Source organism: Drosophila melanogaster, chromosome X (genome assembly GCF_000001215.4).
Source record: "Drosophila melanogaster chromosome X".
NCBI lineage: Eukaryota > Metazoa > Arthropoda > Insecta > Diptera > Drosophilidae > Drosophila > Drosophila melanogaster.
The window spans coordinates 18,455,976-18,483,975 of NC_004354.4; the positions used below are offsets into that span (position 1 = coordinate 18,455,976).

Sequence of the window (28,000 nt, forward strand, 5' to 3'; positions counted from 1 at the left end):
ACGAGCCAGGACGAAACAAAGGCGTGTTCTTTGCATACACAACGATTTAAGCTAGTTCAAGGATGGAACTGAACTCAGCCGAACTTCTGGCCACTCAACTTTCGCCCCCTCAGATCTGTTCGTTCGAAAATATTACCAACGCTACGAAAAACAAAAACTTAAAGTGTAGCAACTCCAAAACTGCAGCGAAACCATGCCATAAACGTTGTCCCCAGAGATTCTCTTGTTTTTGCAATCCAAGTGGCCACTTAACTTTCCGTTCGCCATACAAATTGAACACTGTTTACAGTGCCTTAAAGTCTCGTATTTATTTTATATAGTGGCGGATATAAAACAGGTCCTAAAATCGGTTTAGGTATTACAAATTGATGCCATGCATCATTAATGCGTGCAGCCATTTCAGTTGCTATTTGCATTTCGTAGTTGAAAGTCCTTCGAAATTAATCCATTCCAATCCAATCCGAAATGTGCTCAACCAATAGGTCACAAACTTTGCATTCGTAAAATGCTTAAAAAAGCATTGAATTCATTGAAAGACAGATAGATAGATAGATATTAATTTTGAGCAGATTAATCAAGCTGTTCTCGGCTCATTGGGTTAGAAGACTCGACGTCAGATGGCAATACACATCAACCTTCCATTTGCAGAGATTATCAAATGTGAACTAGACTCGCAAAATCTATTCCTACAGGACATTGGGCGACAGGACCTGCAACTTGATGGAGGTAAAGGTAAAGGTATCGCAGCGTTTGTGTATTTCTGTATTTCTGTATTTTTCCACCACACCGATTTGCTTGGGGACAACTTAAAAAAAAAATCAATTTGGAGCCGCACAAAGGGAAGCCGCTGCCAGGAGGTGGCAAGGTGGAATCTGCCACCAGAAACGAGGGGCATGCGTAGAAATATGGAAAATTTCAATTTGCTTGGTATGGAGAAAAGTTTCTGACACTTTTCCAGGCCAAACACGAAAACAAACAGAAAACTTTTCGCCGGCCAGTTATGAAATCGCTTATTACCCGCCTGCACCACCTGCAGAATCAGAAAATCGGAAAATCACAAAATCGCTGGCAAACTGGCCAGAAAACTGCGTCCAAACCGAAACTGAACTCATCTGAACCTGGACGGCGGAGCAATTCATTTTAGTGTTTGACTTTTGGCTGCTGCAAACGGGTTGGGTTTCCAATTTTTCGGACTGCAAACTATGGCAAACTTTTTCTTATTAAACGCAGGAACAACGATCTACGGAGTGGAGGAAGTCCTCCACTGGAGGAGCAGCGCCGTTTGCCAAATGGTGAATTGGCAATCAGAGTCCACATGGAATTGTTTATACACCTATATTTTTTGGGCCAGACAAGGACCTGCTGTGTGCGTGTGTGTGTGTGTGTCGTCCTAATAGAATGCTAAAATATTCATAAATTGCCGCAAGGAGCAGGGGCGGCAGCCAGGAGGGGGGCGTGTCAGCGGAGACAGACAATCGGGCGGCCGACCCCCTTCGAGATAATAAGCCCGCGCCCGAGTTGGACCGAGTTGCCTTGGAGAGAAGCCATCAAATTATACGCAAATATTGAATTAATGAAATTATTGACAGGCGACTGGGCCTGCAGCAGGATATGGTGGCATAGTACATGGATATATTCATGATTCTCCAGGGGATTCCCACTTGTTGCGGCACTCGTAGTGACAGGTTTTGTGGTCAGTGAATTGCCAAATAAATTACACAAATTGCCACCAAAAAAAAAAAAAGGTTCAATCAACTTGGCAATGTGTGCCGCATCCTGGAGGCCAATGGTGGCTTTAGTGGCAAGTTACCATTTGGAGAAACGATCCGCCTAATGGAACGGATTCACACCAATAAATAAGCACCATAATATTAATTCATGACGCACAAGAATAATGGTAATCCCTGGCACAGTTCAGCTTTTATGAGTCGTAAGTCCATATAAAATCACAAGTATTTTCATCATTTACAATTGCTTCAAAGCACCACGAACCCATAGATGTCAACAAATTGACATTAAATTACACCAAGTTACAGCAATTTGCACTTGGCTTTAAGGACGTTAAGTAAACACGCAAATTGCCAGCTTAATTCAATTGCAGTCTAAAGTCCAAAGTGTGTACCCCGAAGAACGAAACTATCAGAAAACAGGAATTTGATGCCTGATTTTAGATGTTGGCATTCCTTGGCTCACTTTTGGAAAATTCAGCTCACAAAATATGCGGACTAAAGGGTCTGAAAAGTGGGAAAATGAGCATACATACATATAAATATGTATATATATATATGCAGTGATGATTTGAAACAGTGCCAGCCCAGAGGAGCTGGTGGAGCCCACAGATCCTCCCATGGACCAATGAACCAATGATACCCCACCCACACCAACGACATGTTGGGGGAGTGTATCAGAAAGTTGCTACACTTTATGGGCCATAAATATTTATGTCTCTTGTTGCTGTTGTGGCTGAACTTGGTCGGCACTGAAAGTCGATGTAGCCAAATTTGTTGGCAACAAAATGCAGGCACGAAGTCCGTTGACAGGCGATGTTAACGGACTCGAATTGGTATCCACTTTTCGGCCAGCAGATGCCCTGGCAAACTGCCCAGAACCAGCCAGTCAGGTGAGTCCTCGATTCCCGGGAATCTGTCACTTGATGCTCGGCTAGCGGTTCATGTTGCTCACGGAATGGCATGCGGAGGATGCCAGGACGCTTTTCCGGTCTAGTGCGCTTCGCTTTGATCAGCCCTGGCAACCAGGAGCACTGCTTGCTGATTTTTAATAATGTAACAAGTGCTCGATGGTAGGAGCGTGCTCATACTCACCCCTAGCTCCACGTAGATGGTGTAGATGGGGTAGGGCAGGGCAATAACCATTCCGGTTAGCCAGGTGGCGCAGCAGCAGACGAATCCTGGCAGGCGCCCCTTCAGCGGATCGTTCAGCCAGCGCATCCGGTCCCAGGCGATCAGGATGTGGGAGATCATGGCCACGTGCAGCGGTATGTCCTGGAAAAGTGGTTATGAAGATACATGAGATACATACATACATCAAAGCATTGCGTATCTAAAAACGATACATGTTTCCATTAATACTTAAAAAATCTTATGTGAAGGAAAAAGTTCTCATATTTATTCAAGTGCTTTAAAATACAATGAATGAACCTATACAAATGATGTAAATGAGATTTGTTTGCAAGGTTTCACTGTAGCTCCAAGTCATAGATGCTTAAGGCATCAAATAGATAGGATTATTAATTATTTTAGTCTCTATTTCCTCTTCCTCTTCCTCGCCCATTTCCTAGTCCACTTCCACGATCTCATCGTCGATCTCCGCCTGGATCTCCTTCTCGATCTCCTCCTTGATCTCCTTCTTGATCTCCTTCTTGACCACCTCCTCGATCTCCTTTTTGACCTCCTGCTTGACCACCTCCTCGATCTCCTTTTTGACCTCCTGCTTGACCACCTCCTCGATCTCCTTTTTGACCTCCACCTTGACCAGCTCATCCACCATCTTCTTGGTCTCTATTATCTTCTTGCAATCCTGCTCGATAATATCCTTGACTATCTTCTCGAACGTTGGAAAGGGACATGCCTCATGCAAGGACACCACACCAATATATTTATTCTTCTCTCCTGAGGACGTCAGCAAATGGGGCTCCTTATTGTCTTGCTGCTCCGTTGGCGTCTGCGTGTCCAACTGCAGTTTCAGATAATCGAAGATACCATCCGTGTCTATATCATTCATCAAGGTTGCCATTTCATCCCTCTTGACTATGTATCCCGAAGTGTTTTCATTATTCTGTCCGCCAATACTGGGCGGTGTATTCTGAAAGGCGGTGTTTTCTAAAGGATGCTGCGGAGCTTCTGGTTTAACATCTTGTAGGTTTCCATTTGCTTTAGCTTTTGACTCATTGTCCAGCATGTCGAATTCTTCATTGAAGGTGCCTTGATATATAAGTCCATTCGTGATTTTTGGAGAAGGCTCAGGGTCTTCTTCTTTCGGGACTATGCCCGGATTGGCCTCCATTCGTTCGTCCTGGGTGGCAACCGGATCGCAATAGTTCTCCACGCCACGAATGTTTCCATATGAACGTCGTTCTCGAGTGGCATATGGATGATCTGAGAGGATGATCACCTTCTCATGCGTGTTGGGACCGTCGATGACCCATTGTTCCCGGGAAACGTGGTCGCTCCCTGCTGAAATTTCCATATCCTGAAGCTGGGAAAATGACGGTATTTTGGGAATGTTCCAAAGCTGTCGCTGTTTAAGGTTTGATCGTTGTTTTTTCGTGCTATAGATGTGCACAGGGTCGCCGATCTCCAAAATCTTCGACTGTAAAATATCAACGAAATATAAGAAAAACCAATGGGTTTCACTTTAATTGCTTACCATTTTTACAGTCGCTTCTTTAAAATTCCGGTAACGAGTATTCTAAAATTATTTTCTAAAAAAAAAAAACCGATAAGCATGCGCACGTGCCTAACAAGAAGATGGCGAAAAGGAGTGCGAAAAAAATCAAAAATGGCTTCAAATCAGAGTGGCCAAAAATCCATCAAAGCATGGTCACACTCGCGCCTTAAACTTCTTTTATAACACTGCACTTATCTGTTTACATTTTCCAACTTGAAGAAATGAGATAAGTAAGTTAATTGATTTTAGGTACTGGTTATGTATATTTTGTATTTATTTCTGTTTATTTATCAAGCTGTAGGCTTTACAGCTTGATAAATAAATATCATAACCTGGAATACCCTATTAGTGGTAGCCCTAAAAAAAAAGCTGCATTGCAGTCTGGCAACACCTAGCAAATGTTCACACATTCAAATTGTCGTATAAACAATTAGTTATTTTTTAAGGTATTTAGTACATATTTATGTATGCTTCCAATGAAAGGTAACATTAAGTTTTATTTGCCTTTTATTCATTACTTATGCCAATTGAAAGCAATACATATTAGAGGTCTTTAAGGAGCAGATTTAACGCAACTTGTCGGTTATGCAGCAGCTCAGTGCGCATCCTGCTCAATCCCAGCCACCCATCAATCATTCCATTTGGCGGATCGGAAGGAGGAGCAGGCAGGAAGAGGACCAGAAACAGGAGCAGGAACAGGAACTGGAACAGGATTAGGAACAGGAGTTCACCCACATGTGTACGCACACGCGACTATATGCAGTGATAGATGTGTGTTTGTGTGCGCCTGCTATTTGTCGCCCTTTGTGATAGCAATCAAATCGAATCATATCCCGTTCCGTCTATCGACTTCCCACACCCACACCGAATCCCAATCCCACACCCATTCCCTGGCCGTTTTGCCCCGTAATAGAATCTCCTGCTGCAGCGTCAAGGTTGTAAATGTAATCATTTGTCTGCTCCACGGACTTTGGTCCTAATCGAATTGCCAGACGGCTTGGCTCCCCAAAAGTAAGCATCCTCATAGCCATCTTTGGCCAGGACTACTCACGCTTCTGGTCGCATTTGTTTTCGCCACACAAAAGCGAAACCAAGTGACAGACGGAGGCGAATCAAATCGAATGAAAGTATACGTTTCTATTTGCTTGTGATTTCTGACTCCACCTAAGGCCCATCCTCCTCCTCCGCCTCCTGGGTATGTGTCAATCACACGGTGGCTTTCATAATGAGGTGGAGCAGTCCCAGCCAGTCGAAGATTTTGCGGCCTGGCATGGGGATGTTGTGCAAAGGGACACCACCCCAAGCATTGCTCAATCGACTGCGACCGGATGCCATCCTCAGTCCTCAGCCCTCAGCCAAATGGGATAAATATAGCTCTGAGCTGTAGTTAACTCTGATTGCAATGGGATACCACTAAATCTGGCTGGGGCTGAATCCAATGACTTGACAATGAAAGTGCCCAAAAAAACGTGGCCACATTTAAGGCACTGTGGTACAGTGGTTCATAGAAAGACAGCTCTTTCGCTAATCATCAAATATAATGGTAAGTTGCTTACTTTGTAATGTAAATGCTTTATAAGTAACGTTGCGATTTTCACTCACCTGCAGCATGGGCAGAAAGAAGCACAGAAACTGGCCAAAGATCCAGTTCTGGATGAGCATGACCATCAGCGAGACGGGCAGGACGAGGGCGCACTGGACAAAATGGCATAGGGCCAGATTGATGATGAACGCATGGGTCACATCCTTGTAAAGTCGATGGTACATTATGTACACCACGATGATCACATTGAGCACCACGCCCAGTAGGGCGAGAGCTGCGTACTGGATGAGAAACAGCCAATAGACCGACTTGATGCTGGACTTTAGGATGGGACCACTAAGTCGCTCCATGTCAACCGTGCCATTGGAATGCCAGTCGAGGAAGTGCGAGAGTGCCGTCACATATTTGTCGGGCACATCCTTCATTTTCTCGCCACTGCCGCCGGCATCTCCTCCGGATCCACCGCCTCCATATCCTCCCAGTCCTCCGCCGCCGCCGCCGCCGCCTCCTCCTCCTCCTCCTCCTCCTGCTCCTCCACTGCTTGCCGCCAACTGGTAGGCATCCGATACTCCGACCAAGCGAAGTTGCTCAGCTGGCGACATCCTCACCACCTGCAATGGAAAATCAAGAAGAGATTGTTCCGTAAATTAGGCGCACTGTATTCGGTATCTATAATAGGAAATCTTTCAGTGATTGCAGTCTATAAGAAAACAATAGCTAAACTAATTGATTGTTTATGGGTAAACCAATCTGTGTACGCCTAACAAAAAACACATATCTCAAACTGATTGTCTGATGGTCTGTGATTTGACGATCTGAAGTTGGAAAACCTTTGCGCTACCAGATGGAAAACTGCAGACATGAGAACATACAATGCGTATACTTAACAATTTGGCTTAAATCAACACCTTTTACCTTTTACATATGTAAGTTTGGGGCATCCCATCGAGACCTTGGGCTCTTTGTCAGATTTCAATTGGTAAGTGACATTCATGCCGCCTGCGAGTCGGTCACTCAATTCATTCACTCATTCATTCGTTGTAGTTACGTTTAGTTTTCCCGCTCCGTTGTTATGTTTTGCGTTTCCTTTGTTTCAGCATTTGCAACGGAAATTGCCGATGGGAAGGGGAAAAGCCAGGGGAAACGCAGTGGTGAAAGCCATGGAAAAGCAACTGCTGCTGCCTGCGTACGGATGGGCAAAACGATATGGAAATTGAAAATCTGTATGCAACGCCTGTCCCGATTTCGTCCTTCAGCCTGCGGTTGCAGCTTAACTACCCCGCAACCACACGTTCTCACAGGTGGAAAAATCAACAACAAGAGCGACTACGGATTACTCTCAGTGCGAATGGTTGTATCTTTCTACTCGGTAGCCACTAAAATGTATCTGAGAGTTATCTTTGTTTATTTTTAATCGGTTTCGGTTCGATGAGATCCTGCAAAACTGTTTTTTTTTTCTTTGCCAATGGCTTTAGTGTTAATACCTCTTACAAAATAAGGCTTTTGGCACTTAGGCACTTAGAACTATCCATGCTTGTGCACCATTTTGTTCGATGAGATCCTGCAAAACTGTTTTTTTTTTCTTTGCCAATGGCTTTAGTGTTAATACCTCTTACAAAATAAGGCTTTTGGCACTTAGGCACTTAGAACTATCCATGCTTGTGCACCATTTTGTTCTGGGAAAAGCCAGTAATTCTGCTAATCTGGCTTAAGCATAAATTCTTGCTATTTTGAAGCTTTGTTAAAAAATGTAATAATGTTCTTTTCTTTGCCGAAAAAAAATGTTCTTCCTCCCAAGTTGCTCTAAGTCATCAAGACCAGATTTTAAGTGGATGCTTTCCGAAAGCTTAAATATAATAATCCGTAGAAAAGTGAACGAAAATGTAAGTTTATGATGGTGTTTTATAGGACTAAGATGAGCAAGGTATGATCTTATGTATAAATACAAATAAAATGCGTGCAAGCAGGAGTCCCACTTTTAGATGAAACTTCCAATTTATGTATCACATTGGGATGGAATTTTCTTGTAGCCACAACATCCAACCTGTCGCCCCCCTTTTCGCCCTGTGCACTATGGGCGTGTGCCACGCCCCCGTCTTGGCACAAGTCTGGAATTTCAATCTAGACAGAAGGCAAGGCAATGCTGGCAAAGGACATGCACGAAAACAAGGAGTAAAGTTGTGTGGCACGTAGCCACACACAGACACACGTATGTACATGTATGTATGTATGTATGTATTCGGCTGCGTGTGTTTGTTGACCGTATGGCCGCAGTGGCAGCCACAGACAAACATGCCACGCCCACTCCAGACTGAGCCGCCTCCAGGTTGCCCAGCATTGCCAGCCTTCCGAAGCTTACCAGTTCCTGTTCCGGGGAATCCCCTGGCCATTTCCGCCACTCCTCACCCCCCCCCCCCTGCCCGTGCCCACTTTCAATTTGAGCAGCAACTTCCGTTCAATTTATTGTTGCTAATTTTTCTTCACTTGGCTGAAAAATATTTTCGTTACTGCGAAAAAGTAAAGGAACAAAAACAGGGTGCCTGGAGCATGGGTTCACCCAAAATGAAAACAGTCGAATTGAATTGCCTTAAATGAAATGTTGATTGCAAAGCTTATGGCCGTTTATTTTTTTTTTTTTTTTGGGGGGGACATACGTAGCATTTGTTGAGGCCCCACTGTAAAATCAGCCTGAGGCGCATCGTCCTTGTTTTTCCTTTGCGCTCGCAATGTAATTTCCGAGGAAATACTTAAGAACCGCATTTAAATTGGAAAGCTGAATGGAGACCCACGCATTAAAATCGCTTGTGAGGCCAAGATATTTTGCCATTTTATACAAATTTTCATTGGCTGCTTAGATGAGGAGGCAGCAGATATCAAAAAGTATCTCGAATTTTTTTCTTAGGATCGAGAATACAGTTACCATTTAACTTAAAAAAGTATATATTCTCAAGTCGCAAGTCCAATGGATTTAAACCCATTTTAAAGCCATGATTGCAGCTTAAAATGGGGTTTCGGAAACCAAAAAACACCCTGTTCGCAATGCAGTTGCAATCTCGACTTGGTTTGATGAGCAACAACAGGAACAACAACAGGCCGTGGTTGCCGCGCCTAATTTTGTTTGAACATGCCATTTGGCAGATACAACCCGTGCCCCCACTGCCACATCCACAGACATTAGTAGTTTCTTGCCCTCGGACAACTTTATCTATCTACATGCTACTCACATGTGCGGCCCAGTTCGTTACCCATTCCCATTCCCTTTTGGTGGGGAAAACACCAGTGTCTGGCTGTGCGGAGTCTATTATGGGCAGCTCCTTGGAGAATCCTGTGCGGAGCAGGGAGGAGCTTACTGCTCCTTTGGGGACGCCAATTGCATGGCGCTGCATTGGTGCATTGGTGGATTGGTGCATTGCTGCAGTTGCTGCAGTTGCTACAGTTGCTGCTGTGTGTTCCATTCGAATCGTTTGTTTATCCATTCTGCCCCGAATACGTCGCACTGTGCTATCCGTGTGGGATTTCAATTAGCAGTCGAGCATCCTTCTTTCTGCCAGTGTAGCCCGTTCTGGGATTAGCATTATCCATTTGTCAATTAGTCGAGTTGTGCCGCATGCGGCAAGTAATAATTTCATTTTCCTCGACTGCTCGCAGATCGCTTGGCGCATTTGATGTGGCTACGATACCAACAACCAGCAAACCCAGGACCACGCCCACGGCCACGCCCGCGACATGGCCAGCCGCCCCTTTTGGTAACATGGTTATACCCAATGCGTCAATTAGCCTAAAATGTTGATAGACAACGCTTTGCGGCTTGTGGCTGCGCCCCCGACTTCACTGGAATCCAATTCGGTATTTGGATTCAACATTCTGGCTGTGGTTGCATTGTCGACAAGTCGATGGGTTAAACATGGGAACTTTTGCTTTCATATCAGCCCAACAGAACACCAGAGCAATGGAGCACCAGATCCAACCGCCCACTCACCCAGCGCATTAGATGAGTCAACAGAGCAAAAGTTTGCCTGGGCGAATTGCCCGGGGACCAGGGTCCAGCTGGTGATGCACTGCATCAATCACATTTCCGGTTGGTTCAGCACAGCGATTTACTTGGTCATTAGGCGACAGCGTGGCCACCAACGCAGAGAACAAGAGAGAGCGAGAGAGAGAGAGAGAGTTCTGCAAGAGTTCGGTGGTTTTGTATTATTACATTTACTAATTTATCCTCCTTAATCTAGAAAATCCGCAGAGGTTCAACTACCGGGTGATTTATAAACCCGAAGCTTTACAGCTCACCGATGAACTATAATTGGAAAACCCATTTTGTGGTGCTTCTTTGCAGAAATCTATGCCAATAAGTACTGATTTCAAGATTATAATGATGATTCGCTGGCTACTTTGGTTTGGAAAAGCTAGGAAAATCGTTCGTTTCGCACTTTAAATGGCAAGGCAAGCAAAGGACCTTGTTTATTTACTATGGCGGATAACACATTTATTTATAGCAACTAGTGCTAGTTAATCTCGACGGGCATGGCCATTTATGGTTCAGCGACTGTTAGTCGTCCGAGTAATTAATACTGATTTCCCCAACGCTCCTTAGCCGTTTAACAAGTGACAGGCAACAACTTCACTTGGCTGCGTGTGTCTCAAGGTCCTGCCCACCAACACCAGCACCACCACCACCCCCCCCCCCCCCTCAACGCCACCTATTTAACGCTTTTGTTCAACACCGATGCGGCGTCGTCTTGCCGAAACTTTCCTAATTAAGCAACGCTAAATTAAATGCCTGGCTCAAGTGCTTCGCATCGTGTACACACAAAATGTGTGTGTGTTTGCCGAGCAATAGTCCCTCTTTTTGACCACCGGATGGCTGGAAAGTGGAGTCCACCAGCCGTGAAATACAATTGAACAAAATCGATCTAGCATGCAAATCCCAGCCAGCTTTCTACGATTCGATTTAATTAAAGTGCAATCCATTCAAAACCATAGCTTGCCATTTCGCCATCTCCGCATTTGTATCTGTATCTGTAGCTGACTGCGTGTTTGTCACGCTGTATTTACATATGAATTATATCTGATATATATTTCCCTGGCCTTGGCATCCATCCATGTAACAGCTCCGTACTGGCATGCCATCCAATTAGTGAGCACAGCAAGTGCGAATCAAATTCTTCCGAGGGCGGATTGTAAGTTTGTTAATCACTTTTGGCCATAATCATGCATAGAGGTGTCTTAAAGTTGTCTGCTGTGAATGAAAACGCGAAGTCATGGGCCTACTTCTTAGCACCTCTTTTCAATATGAAATGAAGGTGAAGAAAGAACACTCGACTCCAAAGTCTACTGTTGGCCACTTTTAGGCAACTTCGAACTTAGGTATGCCAAACCTTACAAATTATATTTCCCTAATAGAGCAACGAACTTTTGAAACACCCCTTCGCTATGTTAATTTATTATCTATGTCAAAGTAAAGCCAGGTCATACCATTTGATGGCAAACCAAAATGCTTTGCATAACCCACACATGGATAGCTATTCCAACGAGCAATAAACATCGAGCTTATCCGAATTTATTATGTAAAAAAAAATGTTCCAAATTGTGTGCTTAATCATGACAGTTCTTGAACTTGCCGCACAGTGTAGTTATACCCTGTTCTAATTAACACTCTGTTTATCAACCGTCAACCGTTTTTATGCATTTTAAATAATGCTTCCGGGCGGGAAATGGAAACAGGAAATGGGAAATTCACCATTGTCGCTCGTCCGTCATTTGAAACTCAATTAATTTTGTACACCGACTGACTGACTGCCGGCCTTATCGTTTCACTCGCACCACCTGAAAAGTATGCTACACATCCACTGAGCGAGTTAATCGCTCATCAGCACGCAACGAGCAAGTGTATTTAATTAGCAAACAAATGATTTTGATAGCCGGCCACGCCCCAACGCCCCCAGCACGCCCACTGGGCCATAAAATCAACGAGAGAGAAAGCCAAATTATTTGCCCATAAAAATTTGTCATGTAGAACGAGCAGCGAGTGGCGTCGAATTGAATGGCGGATATATGCGGCATTAGCGGCAATACACTGAGCGAAAAGGCAGGGATTTAAAGCAACTGCCAATGGATTACAACTTTATATACATACTGCTATATAAACAAACCAATTATGTTGCTTTGCTGTTTTAAAATTATGTATATAATTAGAGAGCTGTTTTTTTTTTCTCAGTGCATACCCAGTAATGTGCTAGCCCGCTCCTCCTTACAAGGCATTCGTAATGCGTCTTAGGCTGGGTGCGTCCATAAATTAGCAGTGGGACGACATCAGAGCTCCCAACTCTTGAAAACTTTTATCTGGCTTTTTACAGTCCCCATTCCCATACCCATTCCCATACCCATTCCCATTGCCATCCGCATCCGCATCCCGGCGAGGAGGCAGCAGTTGGAGTAGCTCTTTTGGCCAACTGGTGCGATGCGGCATTGACTGATTATGGCTGCCAGCAGCAGGCAAATAAACACACAAAAAGGTAAGGCAACAATGGCATGGCTGGCATGGCTGGCATGGAATGGAATTGGCTGGAGTGCCTTTTGGTGGGGTACATGAAAATTGATAAGCCAGTTGCTGCTACTTTGTAAACAGCAACACACACACACAACCAGCAAATATTGGGTGCGTGTGTATTTGTGCATTTTATGTTTATTGTTTTCGCTCACTTTAACCAAGCCAAAAACACACAGATACAGATACAAAACTCCCCGCCTGCCATCACATGCTAACACTGCTGTTGAATACCCTGGAATATCCAAGCTTATATGCGTAGATGCGTGTGTCCACACAGCACCTACGAAATTTTGAGTGATCACTCAATCGAATATATTGCATATCTATGGCAACTGGCGAAAGTCAACTTATATTGAGCCATATTATTTTAGTGACTGCATTGCAAATTCGCACCGAGTGCCAGCTCCAGCTGCTATTGCTATTGCTATTGCTATCCTGATATCCTGCTATCCTTCGGCTTATGGCCATAAAATGAAAATGTGTACATACATATGTGTACATATATCTACTATGCATTGACACAATGTGCGATGGCCAGGGACTTAGCATGCGGCTTGTTCCAGGACTCCTTGGCCAGGTCCTTTCGTCCTTTTGGTATCTGCCCAACCTCTAACCGAATCGATTGTGGGGTCAATCGGTCGTCCTGATCGGGTTGCCACTTTCAGGAGCCATGTGCTGGCCCGCCTGCAGTTTGTGGTGCTGATTCCATATTAATGGCATTTCTAATGGCCAACGGTGCGGAGGCCCAGATACCAGATACCAAATATAACCAGATAGATTCCGCACAATAATTGCGCAATTATTTAATTTGTGCGCTGCGCGTAACCAATCGGTAATCGAAAGTATACCCCGATCGGATTCTTTCGGGCGAACCTAATTATTTTAATAGCGCCAATCAACAGGGCACAGTCCAAATGGAAATGGTACGGGAATGGGAATGGGAATGGCAATGGCAATGGCAATGGCAAATGGAAATGGAAGTGGGGCTGGGCGGGGTTGTCATCAGTTGAGCAACAGTTTCGACCGACGTGCAAATAATTGCACACTTCTTTGCATGTCAGACGGGGGCGGATGATTCAATGATTCGCTCATGGCGCATCGTCTACTTATGGCACTCACAGTAATTGCTCCCCATTCCCACTTGCTCCTGTTCCTGCTTCTACTGCTGCTTCTGCTCCCGCTCCACCAGGACGAACCTCGCCGGGGACAAACTCTAAACGGAAATTGATTTCGCAAGCCTTTGGCTAATCAGCCTCGCCAGTTCGCCGGCACAACTTGCAACTTCTCAAGCGTTTCGAACATCGATTTTTTACGCCACCCACTGCTTCATTCCAAATATGAAGCCACGATGGAGCCCCAATGGAGCTACAGTGGAGTCCAAGAAGGATGCGCTGTTAATGAAATTCGCAGTCGAAGGTATATAAGGATGCGGATAGAGTGGAGGAGTGAAGATCGTTTGGCAAAAGAAATCTTTATAAAGCATATTGGCATATTGATACTTTAGGCAGTACGTAAAGTTCTTAAGCTTGCTTAGTACTTAGTAAGTAAACTAAGTATTTTTGAATATATGTTATTATTTGTTTTAAAAGAGTAATCTAAATCCATATAGAGATAGCTGCAATTCAAGATATTTGCTAAGAGCACCCAAAAAATAGAAATGTTGAATAGTTTCTCAATCCGTATCCGTCAAGTTAAACAAGCTTGTGGATTGGATGGAGTGGGCATACCCACTCCTAGGGAATTCACACTTCGTCCTTATCTTGGCGATGATTCCAGGGCGTCGTTTCTTTTATTTGATTTTGCTACTTGCTGCCATCGCTTGAACAAGACAAGGCAACTATAAAAGCGCAAGTCGCTGGAGGACGAGGACGAGGACGAGAACGATGATGTGGACGTGGACTACGACAAGGGCGGAGGGAGGATAAAGAAGGACGAGGCTCATGGATCGCTGGCCACATGGTCTGGCAGGGGAGGGGTTTGCCAAAGGGGGTTTGCCGCTTTAGCGCTGCGGGTCGGAAGAAATTGACAAGTTTCTACTTGAGTGTGCAGTCAAAGAGCATTGGCTGAGCTCTCTGTGCCAGTGGTTTTATTTTTTCTTGTGTTTTTCGAGTGTGTCTGTGTGCACACCCACGGACTGCCACGCCCCCTTTGGGGGCCTGCATTCCGCCCTCGGTCATTGACTTGCCGTTCGGTGCTGCAATTTGCAATGCCGCCCACCGCACCCGTCGACCCCTCGTTTCGCCACCGGCAATTGTCAATAGCAACAAAATTTCAAAGCGACTTGAACGTTAGACGAGCATTTCGAGAACAGAAGTTCCTGGAGCCAAACGAGTTGGTATATTCCACATACAGTTGCGGTCAAAAAGAACTAGATGCCAGCCAAAAGGGGCTATTCATATGACCAACAGTGTCCAAACGGATATACATATGTATATATATATATATATTGTATATACTCAAAAATCTATATTTGCACTCGAACCGTAATCAAATCGAAGCGGCCCTCCCTTCGCAACTTGCGACTTTTGTTGTCTGTCAAAATGTTTAACGGTGCGTATGATTAATTTTGATGGGACTAGGGACAACATTTTTTTTTTTCAGCTCTCGGTTTTTGTTCCTGTTCCCAGGAATTCAATAACACCAAAAAAATATTTAAGGCAAGCGCTGCTGCGAAAAGTTTACTAATTGCAAATTAGTGCAAACATTCTAAAATGAAATTGCGGCAAACGCTCTGTTCTTGAGCCATTCCATCAAAGGGACTGACAGGCTTTGTGCTTAAGGAACCACACACACACACCACCCCCCCCCCCCTGGTGATTGCTAATTGAGCCCCCAAATGTATCGATTTTTGCGGTCTGTTTCAATGATGTACAATAGCTCCCATAGCCATAATCGCTGCAGGGCAAGATGGATATTCCCGCGGAGGGAGCCAAAGTTGCACTGCGGTTTCTACGTGAAATTGGAATTGAGGTTTGAGATGAGGTTGAGTTTGAGGTACGGACTTTGTGGTCATGCCGACTTTGATGGCAACACCGGGCTACAAAGCTCCAATGCGCAGCCACATGGATCTGGAGCTGCCAGTGACTCTTGACCTCGCCTTGACTTGAATTTGGTCCAATCCTTGAACCTCTTCGTTGGGCAATGCAAAAACACATACAAAAATATAAAAAAAAAAAAAACGGAAAAAAGCCAAAAGAGAGAGTGAATAAAATGGGAGCAGAGTCAGACATTGTTTACGCGTTGGGGCAAATACTTTTTACATAGACGGCGGCACACACAGTGCCGCACAAAAGATTTCGCCGAGAGCAGTTCGCATTTGCATTCGCATTTTGGGGCCGAAGGATAAAAGGTGTTTTTTTTTTTCCCCCCCTGCCAGGTGAAAGCCCATTGTGGCTGCTGCAATTTAATTCTAACGCTTTCAACAATTTTCAAGATTAAAAAGTGGCGGCATCTGTATTAAATTCACGCTGAAAATAATTGCCTTTCCGTTGCAAAGACTTTTCGCACTGTGCTTTAACTCTGGATTTGGGTAGTTATCCTCCGGATGGCTGAATGTTTAGTTGGTTGGTTGGATAGATGATGGTGTCGGCCGACGTGGCACAACACTTCGAGAATAGCTGACGGCAACTCTGCATAATTGAACAACCCTTTTGTGGAAAGAGGGGGGATCTGCCCTTAACATTCGCAGCATGCGTGCCCCGACTATTGATGAAGTTCAGCAGGCCGCGCAATCGAAGGCAGACGGCGCGTGCGGCCAACTTTTCTGGCTTCCTTGGCCTCCAAAGCCCCCAACAGCCCCCACTACCTACCCCCCCCCCAAGTTGTGGTCCAATCTTACACCTGCTCAGCGGTTGAAGATTCGGGAATGGGTCTTCGCGGTCACGGTGGGAAGCTCTAAACGGTTGACAAAAGGCTTCGCTCGGGTTTCGCAATGGCAACAGCAACAGTAGCAGATGGCGGGCACACGGAAAACAAAATTGTAATATCACGTATACGCCCGTTTAGCCAGACGAACGGGATTCACTTGAGCAATTCAATGCATTTAATTCATTTTAACTTTTTTTAAACACAAATCGAAGTGAACACTAACGTGTCTTATCATAAATTCATGAAAGTGGCTATGAATATGTTGGATTACTAATAACACGTAAAAGTAATGAAAATATCAAGTATACGCACGGTTAGGCAAACGACTCGGCGAACTCAGCATATATATCAGTTGAAATTTTAAATTTTGAACAACTTAAAATGCTTTAAAATAATCTCTAATATATTTTCATAAACTGTTACATTTATGTTGAGAACTATAAATCTACTACAACTAAATAGAAAATGTGCTCATATTAAGTATACGCCATGTAATCCAATCTAAATTCAACCACATTCAGCTCTCGCTTCATATAATTAACGAAACCAAACATTACTGGTAATTCGAGCTTCTTTGGTGATTAGCTTAAATTCCAAAATAAATCCGTTCAACTTCTAATGGAAGTGAATTTGGCTGGCGGTAAATTAATCAGCTGCTAAAGCCAAATTCTTGGAATATTTCTGGCTACAGAGTATTTATTTCAATTAGAATTTAATAGGCTTTATTCACGCTGACCAACTTCTCGTTTCTTGCGGTGCAGGGATGTTGGTTGGAGGCGCAGGTTGATTAGATTTGAGCCGGGACAAGTCAAGCCACGTCGCGTTTAAGCCCATCAAATGCCGCCGGGTTCGTTTTTCATTTTTTGTTCTTTTTTTTTTTTTTTTTGTTCTTGAATGTTATGCCGCCACCCGTCGCCCGCCCTCGTTATTCATTAAGTTTAATGAGTTCATTTGACTTGGAACTGGGTGGCACTGTCGATTTGCGGGCGGGCAATTTTAAAAGGCTTGAAACCGTGGCAAGGTTCCCGGTTGCCGCCAGTTGCCAGCCTAATTGACAGCCAGTCGTCGCAGTTTTTCGACTCAGATGAAAGGCATCTGTGTCACTTCTTAAAACGGGGAGCAGCACGGGCTCCACCTTTCAAATGGGAAGCTGTGAAGTTTGAAGGGGGTGGCTTTTAAAGCCCTTGGCGACACACTTCGCCGGCAGCAGCTAATTGAATTGCATCGCTAATTTCGGGTCTATTAGCTGATGTTTTAGCTCCACGTTGGCCGGCACTCAACACGCTAAAGAGCGAAAGTTGGTTGGTCATTAAAATATGAATTCATAACGCCACATTTGGGGAAATACACCAACCGTGAAAAGGAAAGCAAAGCTAGCTAAAACAAATTATTAAAGAAAAGACGAGAAAAGGTTTATTTGTCTGCTCTTAGTAAAGCACAACGAATTCTTTAAATTTAATGCAAATGCCGGCGACAAATTAACAAAGTCAGCGTCCTAATAAGGGTATTATGGTCCGTGTTATGGCCATTAGCTGCAATTCCAGGCCAGGCTTCTGTTCTTTTTTTTTTTTTGCCAAATCCCCGCCGTTTTATGTCGAATTTTGTAATTTGCTAACGGAATGCGGAGCGTAAAGTAAAATATTCAAGTCTCCCACGTAATTGACAAGGGTGCAAGGATTTATAGCACATCCCAAGCGGATGTTGTTCATTAATTCCGCAAAACACCTATTCATCTACTCTTCTTTTTTTTTTAAAAAAAAAAGCAGTTTTAAATCATATATGCAGCTACTTGGTAGAAAAGTTAGTTTTATTCCATTGATTTATTTGAACAAAAAAAAAACACAATTTGTTGCATACTTTTTAGCACATTGATGAGTGAACTCAAATCCTCCGGTGGCTTCCAATCAAAATAGACCTTAGCTCTAATCTGATTTATGATTATGAGTGCTCTGCTTTCGAAATTGTATATTTTTGCAAAACAGATTGCGGGCCGAGCATTTCCACTGGGGCAAGCCCATTATTTTGACACACACTTTCGGGCGAATCACTCGGGCGTACTGCGGCATTAAATATTGCAATGTTAAGTGCCGTCGCCGCCAGAGTTGCCACAGTTGCCAACAAAAAATACAAAAAAAAAAAAGAGAAAAAAATAAACACCCTGCCCCACGCCGCTGCCATTCAGTTGTTAAGAGCCGAGCGTGACAACATTTTTAATTACATGCCACACAGGCAGCCGAAAACAGCAACAGGCATTCAAATATCAAGTACGACAACAAAGCTGGAAAATAATTTACGCATTTTACACGCACCCCCCAATTCAACTTTGTGTGTGTGTTTCAATGTATTTTTTGTTTTCCTTGGCGTTTTCATTAAGGAAATCCATACGGCAGTTGAGGGACGTGGAAATGGAGACAGTGGCGTTGAGTTTTAACGATTCCTCGAGGGGCGGGGGGGACAGTGGCAGCCTTAACAAGTGCAACACAGAGCACGCGCCGCTGTTTGCTGAAAACCAAATGGGAATGGAGGCACAGGAACACCGGCTACACGGAGAGAAATAATGGTAGCTATTCGCATCAGTCGAGGAGCTAATGTAATATGCCATTTAAAGAATTTCTTCTACAATGAGAATGGCTTTAAAATGCGATTTTAGAGCGAAAATTATTATAATTTTCTTAATTTTGAAAAGTTTGATGCAAACCGAATTAAGTTATTAAACTGCTACATTCTAAATGAATTCATTCTAAATTCTAAATTCTAAATGATAGATCCTTTGTGTGAAACACGAGAAAAATGAAGGAGCTATCCGAATCTTTCGTTCATTTGCAGAATTTAAGGTATTGTATTTATCACTCCCGAAGAAACCAAAAAGTCTAAGCACAACGCATTGTTTCGAAACCACTTGTGAAAGTGTCTGTTGATTACAAAAAATATTCTTGCATACTTTTGAGCATCTTTGACTCACTGATTTTATGGCATTCTTGTCCATCCAAAGCTTTTATTATCCTGCGAGGCTCGATTTTTCTCACCGTGCGTTTGTAGAGACAGTAGGCATATGGAAATTGAGTTTGGGTGAGTGCGAGTGGGGGTGTGGTAACGGTAAACGGTAAACGGTAAATGGGAAATGGGAAATGGGAAATGGCAGCACACACGTGCTAAGACCGAGTCAAGGGGAATCGATTAAATTTCTTTTAATGCCCAGCCATAAATTTCCCTTTCGAGCCGCCTTCCTTTGCCATTGTCAACGACCTTTCAGCGAGCGCCAGAAAGGAGTAGCAAGTAGGCAGCAGAAAGAGCAACAGAAACTGGAACACAAACAGAAACCGTAACAGAAACAGAGCCCCCCAAGCTCCATTGCCCCACCCACTTTGCCAAAAAAAAAAAAAAAACCAGGATAAAATCAAGTAAGAATACAGCGCAAAAATTATGTCTAACGTCACATTGCCGCGTTCAGCTGATTCTTTATCAACGTTAAGTGGTGCCCGGGATCCATCTGCCCCAACCCCCAGCTGATTATGTATGCCATTTGTTGGGCCAAATGGCAAGACCAAAAGTTACTCCAAGCCCAAGGAATCCACGCATTCACGCATGCAAACCACATCATATCCATAGGCGACCCTTTGGCCGATTGAGAGATAAGTGCATTCGGGTTAATTAAACTTTTGTGGCCTTGATATTTTTTTTTCGATTAAGAGCTATACATGTAAGTTCTGCTATCAAACAATAGATTTCATTGAATTTAAAATAAGCCCAGCTATTCCGGTGACAATTTAAACCTAAAGAGCTTACAGGTGATTCACTGGGAAATAGTAATCCTGCGATAAACCGATTATTCTGAGCAAAAGCAACCACACGAGTAGTCATAGCTCAATAAACCCGAGTTCCAAGCAGAGATTAGGCGATGCCTTCGAGCGAGCTTAGCTCCATAATCTCGCAGGTGAAGGTCGTGTTGTCTTCCAGGGTATGCGACAATTCGACCCATTCCGGCAACCATAACGCTTCGCTGGCGAAATGAGAGATTTGCGAGGAGATTTACGCGAATCACCAAAATGAACTTTTGTGTGTAAATTTATGTGCAGCTGCCGGCTCCTCCTCCAGCTTACTCCAGATGGGTATGGACCGGAAGCGGTCCAGGACCATGCAGCTAAGTAACTAAAGCCATTAGCTGCTTAGTTTTTGGGGCTCTCGAGTGGAAATGTCCGCCCCGTCGAGCATTTTCAGCTATCTGCGCACTTTTATTGCTGCATTCTTTGGGACAACATCAAAACAGCGCCAGAAATCATCGCTTAAGTCAGCTTTTCTTTAGCCCACTGAATGCTACAAGGATGCCACAAGGATGCTACAAGGATGCTATAAGAATGCTACCACAATGCCAGGACACCCTGACAGTGCGATACTGATTTTTGCACCGACAAGCAAGTTGTTGCTGAAATCAGAAGTTTGTGAATGTGTAGCAGCCTCAAGAGGTGGCCATGCGTCCACTTCTCATCCACTGTGGCATCCAGAAAATTGTGATTACATTTGCCACATGAATATTCAATGAAATCGTCTGGCAATAAACCCGGCATATTTTCTAAAGTTAAAAAAAAAAAAAACCCCAAAATCAATGAGCCATCCAAATGGCTTTGGAACAAAGCAGCCGATCGTTAACTTTATGCCGCACCTGATGATGGGAAATTATGGAAAGAAATTGGATGAATAGGATGTTCTACTTGTAGATCTGGAACTGCTATCTGGGTAACCACAGTGTCTGCTCACCAGGACATTCATTCATTAAAGTCAACCGGAGCATCGCTTGGCGAGTGGGTGTATGGTGTTGTATGATGGTTTCATGGGTCAGTGTATAAATAGGCCTTGGTCAGGCTGAAGTGTGAATGTATTTGGTCACAATACACACACACACACACACACACACGCACACACCCACACAAAGAGTCGGAAAGGCAAATAAGCGGCCAATAAAAATATTATTAATACGCCAACGATAACAAGACACATAGCACACGGGTTTGCACGGAGGAAAACGTCATTGGTGGCTGCTAACGAGCTTATTTATTATAACTATTCCATTCTGATATCACCACTTATCAAAGTGAAGCCTTTGAACGCATTACCGATGTACCCGGTCAGTTTGGCCATTCGGCATTCGGCCAAATGAGCCATCATTTATTTCTCTCCGTGTGGCCGTATCGTCACATCGTTGTTGTTGCCCCATCATTCAGGCTGATGGAAATGGAAATGGCCTGGGAAATGGGGAAATGGGGCGAAGGCGATGGCGAAGGGAAATTAGCAGCAGCGCGCACATCAGCCATCAAGAGCAGTTGGGTGTGTTTTAGCCATAAATTTATTAACTTAGTGTCACATTTATAGCCACTCGGCTAACCGCCAACACCGCACAAAGAGCGACGGCCAACAAGAACAAAGTTTCACCCACCGGACAACAGGAGTCCAGGACGTTAGGATGATGAGGATGCAATGACAGATGAGGAATTTAAAATTCCACTTGAATATTCGCTGACCGATTCGGCGTGAAGCATTTTCCTGGGATGGATGAATGGATGGATGGTCAAGTGCGAAATTCCCACGGGCGAATCCAATTTATTCTAGGGTTCTGCGCATAAATTCTCAAGTTCTTAAATAACATTTTGATGGGCTGGTTTGGCTTCAAAAAGGCATAATTGTTAATTATGAGTGGCGGAGTGTGTCACTCGCAAAAATTGAATTAAATTAAATTAAATACCAGGCGATCAATCATTTTGGCTTATGCCATAACATGCATAATTTTAAACAATCAATAATAATGATTGTAATACAAGCATAATGATAAATTCGCTTTAATAGTTAATGGGGCATAAAGGCGCATTAAATTATTCCATATTTATTAGAACAGGCTAAATTTCATCTCTCGGTCACATTACTCATTGGGTTAAAAGCAATGGAATATTCATTTAATATGCATCTAATTTCATTATAGGATACAAATAAATTGTCTTTTTAAAAGCCAACTCTTCACTCTTTAAACTTTATGTTGTTTGCAGTTTGGCATTTTCAGCTGCATTGTTTCAAATGAAATATAAGAAGATTTCATTCCATCCGTTTGAGATAGATTGTTAATGAAACATCAGGAGATTTTATATTTCACATGAGTTAAGTAATTATAGTCATAATAAATAATAATAATAATATTAACTATAGTAATAATGCTAGTTATTATAGTATAATAAATATTTCAAGTGATAGATAGTTTTAAATTTAATCGAGATATTAAAATGTCACAGTTTTATTATTCTAAAAAAAAACTATTTTGAACTAGTATAAGCTTTCTTTTTGAAATTCTAATAGTTTCTCGATTCTGAGTAGCACTGTTTTATGGTATTTCACCTCGCTAAGCGATTTGCGCCCATTTCCCGGGAATGCTAAAGGTAATTCCGAAATCCCGGCGAGAATGCCAGGACATGGCTCATTTGTCAAGTTGGCTTAGCCAGACTTAGCCGATTTGCTGGATGCGCGGGGGCGGGGTGTCAGGAATCGGAATACGGAATACGGAGCACGGAATACGGAGTACGGAATCATTAGTCCCGGTGCCTTGGCACCTGTTGTGTGGTCCGCGTGCGCCTACGCCCGAGTCCGGGCTGTGTTCGAACGGATCAGGAAACGTTATCGCCGGGCACGATGTGGAAACAGATGTGCCGCCGGAATCAATTTCCCACCGTGTTAGTACATGCCACCCAAATAGATAGTGGCTATACATATGGTGGGTGGACTGGGCGTACGATAAACACAGTCACTGTCCATCAGATAAGCACAAGCACACAAAGATCGACTTACATTTACGATTGCAACTGTTTGGTGGAAGTTTCAACTTTTTGGGGTCAGGTCAGGCCGACGGACTCATGAATTCGGGCGGTGGTCACTCAAAAAAAAAATGTAACAAAAATAAAAGTAAATAAACAAACACGACGCGAACTCGGGACTTGTGTTAGTTCAGTTTAGTTTAGTTCGATTCGGTACACTTCAAACGCCTAACGGTAATCGTGTTCAAATTCCAACGGATTCGAGACTTTATGTGCGTTAGGAATGCACCTTCACCGCTGAGCAGGCAAACCGACAGCTTCGCAGTCTCGCGACCAACTGAAGCCCGAGGAGTCCTGGCAGCGCCATTTAAGCAGCTCCCACTTTTGCTGCCCGCAGGAGTGCGGCCTTGTGGGGAGAGCGGGGGCTGGTTTGCTGCGAGCGGACGGGGCCAGTGGGTCGGTGGGTGGTGGGTGGTGGGTGGTGTTTGGCTGGCTGTTTGGCCGCAGTAAGCCGGCAGCACTTTGTAACGGCGGCGAACAGCTGACTGCAAAAGCTCAGTAAGCAGCTTTTGTCGCAACTTTCGAATGCCACACCTGGCAATGCCGCGCGCAGCGAGCTTTTGCGCTCTCAGTTCTGTTTACGTACGAGCGGGTGAGGCGCAGACAGCGATAGTTTGACAGCTGTCCCGAAACCAGGGCTGCTGCAAAACGTCAGTGGGTAAAGTGCTTGGCACTTATGATACCTCTTAGTTGCCTCAGATGTTTGAATTTCTATTACACTATTATACTACACTATTATACTACACTATTATACTACACTATTATATAAAATAAAATCGATTCTAACATTTTGAGGAACTGAATGAACAACCCTTATGGCTTCTTTAATGACACTCACTGAATTGTGTCGAACTTTGTCTAAAGACAAAATACCTTTATCAAACACTTTTGATGGGAAACACCATCCGATCCGTTCAAACTAAATTTATTGCAGATCAAATGACGCCTCAGAAACGATTCGACGGCCACACGATACCCTCGATATAGTCGAGAAAGGAGGAGACGCGTGTGTAGAGGCCCGGGGTCTTGGTGGCGCAGCCGAAGCCCGAGGAGATTACGCCTACGATCGAGTAGGTGCCGTCGACGTCGTCAATCTCCAGGATGAGAGGTCCACCGGAATCGCCCTGACAGGCGTCCTTTCGCTGATTCTTGTCCGCCGCGCACAGCTGCGAGGCAATCACGCCCCTTCTCAACGTCCGGTTGGCACTCGGCTGTTCCGCAAAGGATGCATTGCACTCGTCGGCCGGCACCAGATCCAGAGCCGCCCGCAGCAGGATCTTTGATACGGCACGATCTGTAAAGACACCATCGAACACAATCCAATCCTGCAGTTTACGCACACACAACTTACTGGTCACATTCATTACACCCCAACCGGCGACGAAATATTTGTAGTTCGCTGGCGGATCACTGCGATCCGTGTAGAGACAGGCGGGACGGATGACATCGGACTCCTTGGCATCCTCGGCCAGCTGCAGAATGGCGATATCGTAGTACTTACTACTGCCGGAATAGTCCGGATGAATTTGAACATCAATCTGCCAATGGAAGTGAGTGAGTTCAACTGGTTATCTCGCACCATGTGTCACATGGCGATACCAACCACATTGATGTCCTGGTAGCCCGGCTCGGGATTTTCGATGTTCAACGCACCCAGACGGACGAAACTGGGTGTGCTATCGTCACTATTGACGCAGTGAGCCGCTGTGAGGACGAATCGACTGGCGATGAGCGATCCACCACATCGGAACGCTGCGCTCCCGAAGGAGTTGTACGCAATGGCCGCCATGTGGGGATAGACGCCCCTATCCACCCGTTCGCCGTCCAGAATGTGCACCGTCAGGGGCTTTCCACCGGATCGGATCTTCTCACACGCTATCATCAGATGATAGGAAATTTAATATATATTGTATATAATATATCTCCAAAGATATTTTCATATAAAATATTCCAAAGAATGCGCAACTCACCTGCCACCGACGGTCGCTCCTTCTCGGGAAGATTGACGCGGGAGGGATTGGGATTGGGCGTCGTTGGCCTGCGAAAGACAAGGTATATCAGCGATTAAAATTGGGCTCACGATGGTTTCCACCTGAGACAGAGACTGCATGCGGCTCCCTGGCTGAGGCCAACTGATGTCCATGCCAAAAGAATGCTCAGACAAACCGCGTCTCGGCTGGATTGAAGATGCTGGGAGCTGGATCCGCGTCTAGATTATTGCTGACATCGTTCCAGGGTTCCTGGGGCTGGGTATCCTTGTCTCTGTCCTGGCCCCGAAATCGGTAGGGTTCAAAGGGATCGATCAATTGCGTGGGCGTGGGTGCGGGTGTGGGCGTGGGCGTGGTTTGCAACACCATGGGCACTTCTCGAGCAGGCTCAATCTGCATTCCCTGCTCCCGCAGCCGATCGTTGACCAAATGTATGAGGTTGTTATTATTGGGGCTTGGATTGGTATTGAAATTGGAATTATTCGGTCTTTGGGGTCGTGATCGAGGCGTGGTCAGTGGACGGTTCACAATCCGTGGCTCACGGCCCCACTCCGGTTCCATAAAAGATCTCTGGGTGCTTGCAATGGGTTGAGTCTTCGAAGGAGCTATGCCCCAAGCTCCAACGCTTTGGATGGGCAACTTCATGGGTTCGTGTGTGGGCAACTTCATTGACTCGTGAGTGGGCATCTTCATGGACTCGTGAGTGGGCGTCTTCATCGACTCCTGTGTGGGCAACTTCAAGGACTCGTGGGTTTTCTGCGGCTTTACTGTGGTGCTTAGCAGCTTGTTGAAGTCAAAGAAGTTCTGATTCTCGTCCAGCCGACTTTCCCGCTCCCTTTTCCCCTCGGTGGTCGTTGGAGGCAGTGGCTCCGGTTCTGGTGTTGGTTCCCGCTTGGGTTCGGGTAAACTGCTGCGCTCGGAGCTCGTAGCATGGAATTGGACCTCACGACCTCGACTGTGGGAGTGAGAGGTGTTAGTCTGGCGTTGGACGCCGGTAACCGGGGCATGCAACATCGGTGGGCACACAGCACAAGCGGGACACACACAAACACATATATATGGTGCACAAACAGGAGGACAAAAAACAGGACAATAGAGCGCAGAGGCCAAGGAGACAAGGACACGCTTACTCAGTGGCACAGCAGGCGACGGTGGGGCAGCAGATGATCTCCTCGCGGGCGCCAAAACCACAACTCGGCACCTGGCTGGTGGACAGCGTGCCCGACTTCAAATATCCTCTGATGTTCTCGCAGGCTGAGGAGGAGAGGCAGATTCCCGGTATGTCCGACCTCACCTGGCAGGGATCGCCCTCTGCAACGAGAAATGCGGCCAGCTGGCAAGGATCTAGTGTACGCGCCGCAAGACATCCTACATACCATCCCCAACTGTTACATACGCAGAAGTTGTCAGCACCAGGAGACCCAGAAGGAAGTACCTTCTCGCCGAGATCATCGCCATCGGTCAGCTGAAATTCCCAAAAGCATTAGTGAATCCCATTCTACTTGGTAACGCTTATCAGCCTTATCAAAACCGAAAATGGAAAACATCATTTTCACAACAGGGGAAGCCCTCGTCGAAATGGTAAGGGAAAAACAAACGAGATCTGTTTCTTTCAATCGACTCGACTTTCAGCTGATTAAACCGATCCACATCCACTGCCATTGACCCATTTACGATTTTTTTTTTTTTTTAATATGGGAACACCACAAAAGCATTCTCCATATGAACTGCTCGATTGTAGTAAGCCAGACTTGATTGATTTCATTTGAGAGACTTTGTGTTGATGGAAAGTTTGTGTTTGCCGATTACGACGAGCATTTCACCAGCAGCGCCGCCAGGTGAGATCAGATGATTCATGGGAGGCATGCCGCTGGGATTTTACCACCGGCTAAAGACGTGTACTGCCAACTGATATCGCAGCTACGTCGGTAATAACCGATACGAAAGTAACACCTGACAATTATGCTGCTCAATTGAGCAGAGAGTCGTCAATGTGTCTGCAGTTCAACTGAATCATATATATCCGATTGAAGCAATGCAAAAGTGTCATGACATCACCTGTTATCGGCCCAAATGAAATTGTATTAAATAGGTATGCGATTGCTAATCAGCTTCCGGCCTTCCGCAGTAATTGCCCATTGTAAACACGACGAAATCAAAAGTAGAACATGCAATACATAGCCCCACATCCCCACATCCCGCAATCCCAATGTCCATTGTCCACTGTTCACTGTACACCGACGTCCGCCTTATCGAACGCACCTTTGACACGACCTTTTTTCGGTCTCTGATAAGGGAGTAGTACGTCTACGTATCGATGTCGTTTATTGAGTGCGTCGAGCACTGTGGTGACTATGGCAATCGGGCACCGCACAATACAATACAATTTAATTCAATACCACATAAACAAAACAAAATCCAAGGGAATTACGAAAAAAAAAAATAAAAAATAAAGAAAAAAACACCGCAAAAAGCACACCAGCAGAGTCAATAAAGCTAAAAACCGGTGGCTATCACAAATCGCGGCGGTATGGAATCTGCTGGCTATTTTCCCGGCTCTGACCGCTCAGCAACGCATCGCCCAAGCAACTGAAGCCAAGCTTCTGAGCCCCAGCTGGAGCTGGAGCTGGAACCGATGAGGCCCATTTAGACGTCGACCAAGAAGCGCCGGACCCAGCAGCTGATAGCACCCAGAGCCGATCCTCTCCCGCTGAGCGGCGAACCGGTTTCCCATTCCACCACTTCGCAGAATCGCAGAACGATCCGAAGCGATCAGAAGCCAGAGCACACAAAGCAC

General features: G+C 44.9%; 3 protein-coding genes and 2 non-coding genes across 8 annotated transcripts in view; 2 read left to right on the forward strand and 3 right to left on the reverse strand.

Moving 5' to 3' along the window:
- CG32547 (uncharacterized protein) overlaps positions 1-23,512 on the reverse strand; it is a 36,461-nt gene extending 12,949 nt beyond the window's left edge. For both annotated transcript variants that reach the window (NM_001272753.2, NM_167622.3), the window contains exons 1-3: positions 23,190-23,512; positions 6,010-6,561; positions 2,823-3,002 (exon numbers count right to left, since the gene is read on the reverse strand). In NM_001272753.2, coding sequence (NP_001259682.1) covers positions 2,823-3,002; positions 6,010-6,552 — 723 coding nt within the window. In that variant the 5' untranslated portion in view covers positions 6,553-6,561; positions 23,190-23,512. The remainder of the gene's footprint in view (positions 1-2,822; positions 3,003-6,009; positions 6,562-23,189) is intronic.
- CG43843 (uncharacterized protein) lies at positions 3,163-4,443 on the reverse strand. Its single transcript, NM_001272754.1, has 2 exons — positions 4,387-4,443; positions 3,163-4,329 (listed from the first exon to the last, which is right to left on the reverse strand). The coding sequence occupies exons 1-2, from the start codon at positions 4,387-4,389 to the stop codon at positions 3,295-3,297; spliced, it is 1,038 nt and encodes a 345-aa protein (NP_001259683.1). The 5' UTR covers positions 4,390-4,443; the 3' UTR covers positions 3,163-3,294.
- Positions 4,843-6,848, forward strand: asRNA:CR43842 (antisense RNA:CR43842). Its single transcript, NR_073664.1, has 3 exons — positions 4,843-4,890; positions 4,966-5,950; positions 6,016-6,848.
- Positions 23,513-24,007: 495 nt separating the features above from the next.
- On the reverse strand, positions 24,008-27,797 carry Hayan. 3 transcript variants are annotated; one of them, NM_001103550.2, is made up of 8 exons: positions 27,466-27,797; positions 26,580-26,668; positions 26,334-26,514; positions 25,382-26,158; positions 25,186-25,253; positions 24,819-25,090; positions 24,567-24,753; positions 24,008-24,509 (listed from the first exon to the last, which is right to left on the reverse strand). In NM_001103550.2, exons 2-8 carry the CDS (start codon positions 26,659-26,661, stop codon positions 24,163-24,165), a joined length of 1,914 nt encoding a protein of 637 aa, NP_001097020.1. In that variant the 5' UTR covers positions 26,662-26,668; positions 27,466-27,797; the 3' UTR covers positions 24,008-24,162. The 3 variants fall into 3 exon arrangements, with proteins under 3 accessions (NP_001097020.1, NP_001259684.2, NP_573296.2); NM_001272755.2 differs by having other exon boundaries at positions 24,126-24,509; NM_133068.3 differs by lacking the exon at positions 25,382-26,158 and having other exon boundaries at positions 24,126-24,509.
- On the forward strand, positions 24,097-25,157 carry asRNA:CR45714 (antisense RNA:CR45714). The gene has a single exon (NR_123944.1).
- Positions 27,798-28,000: the final 203 nt, after the last annotated feature.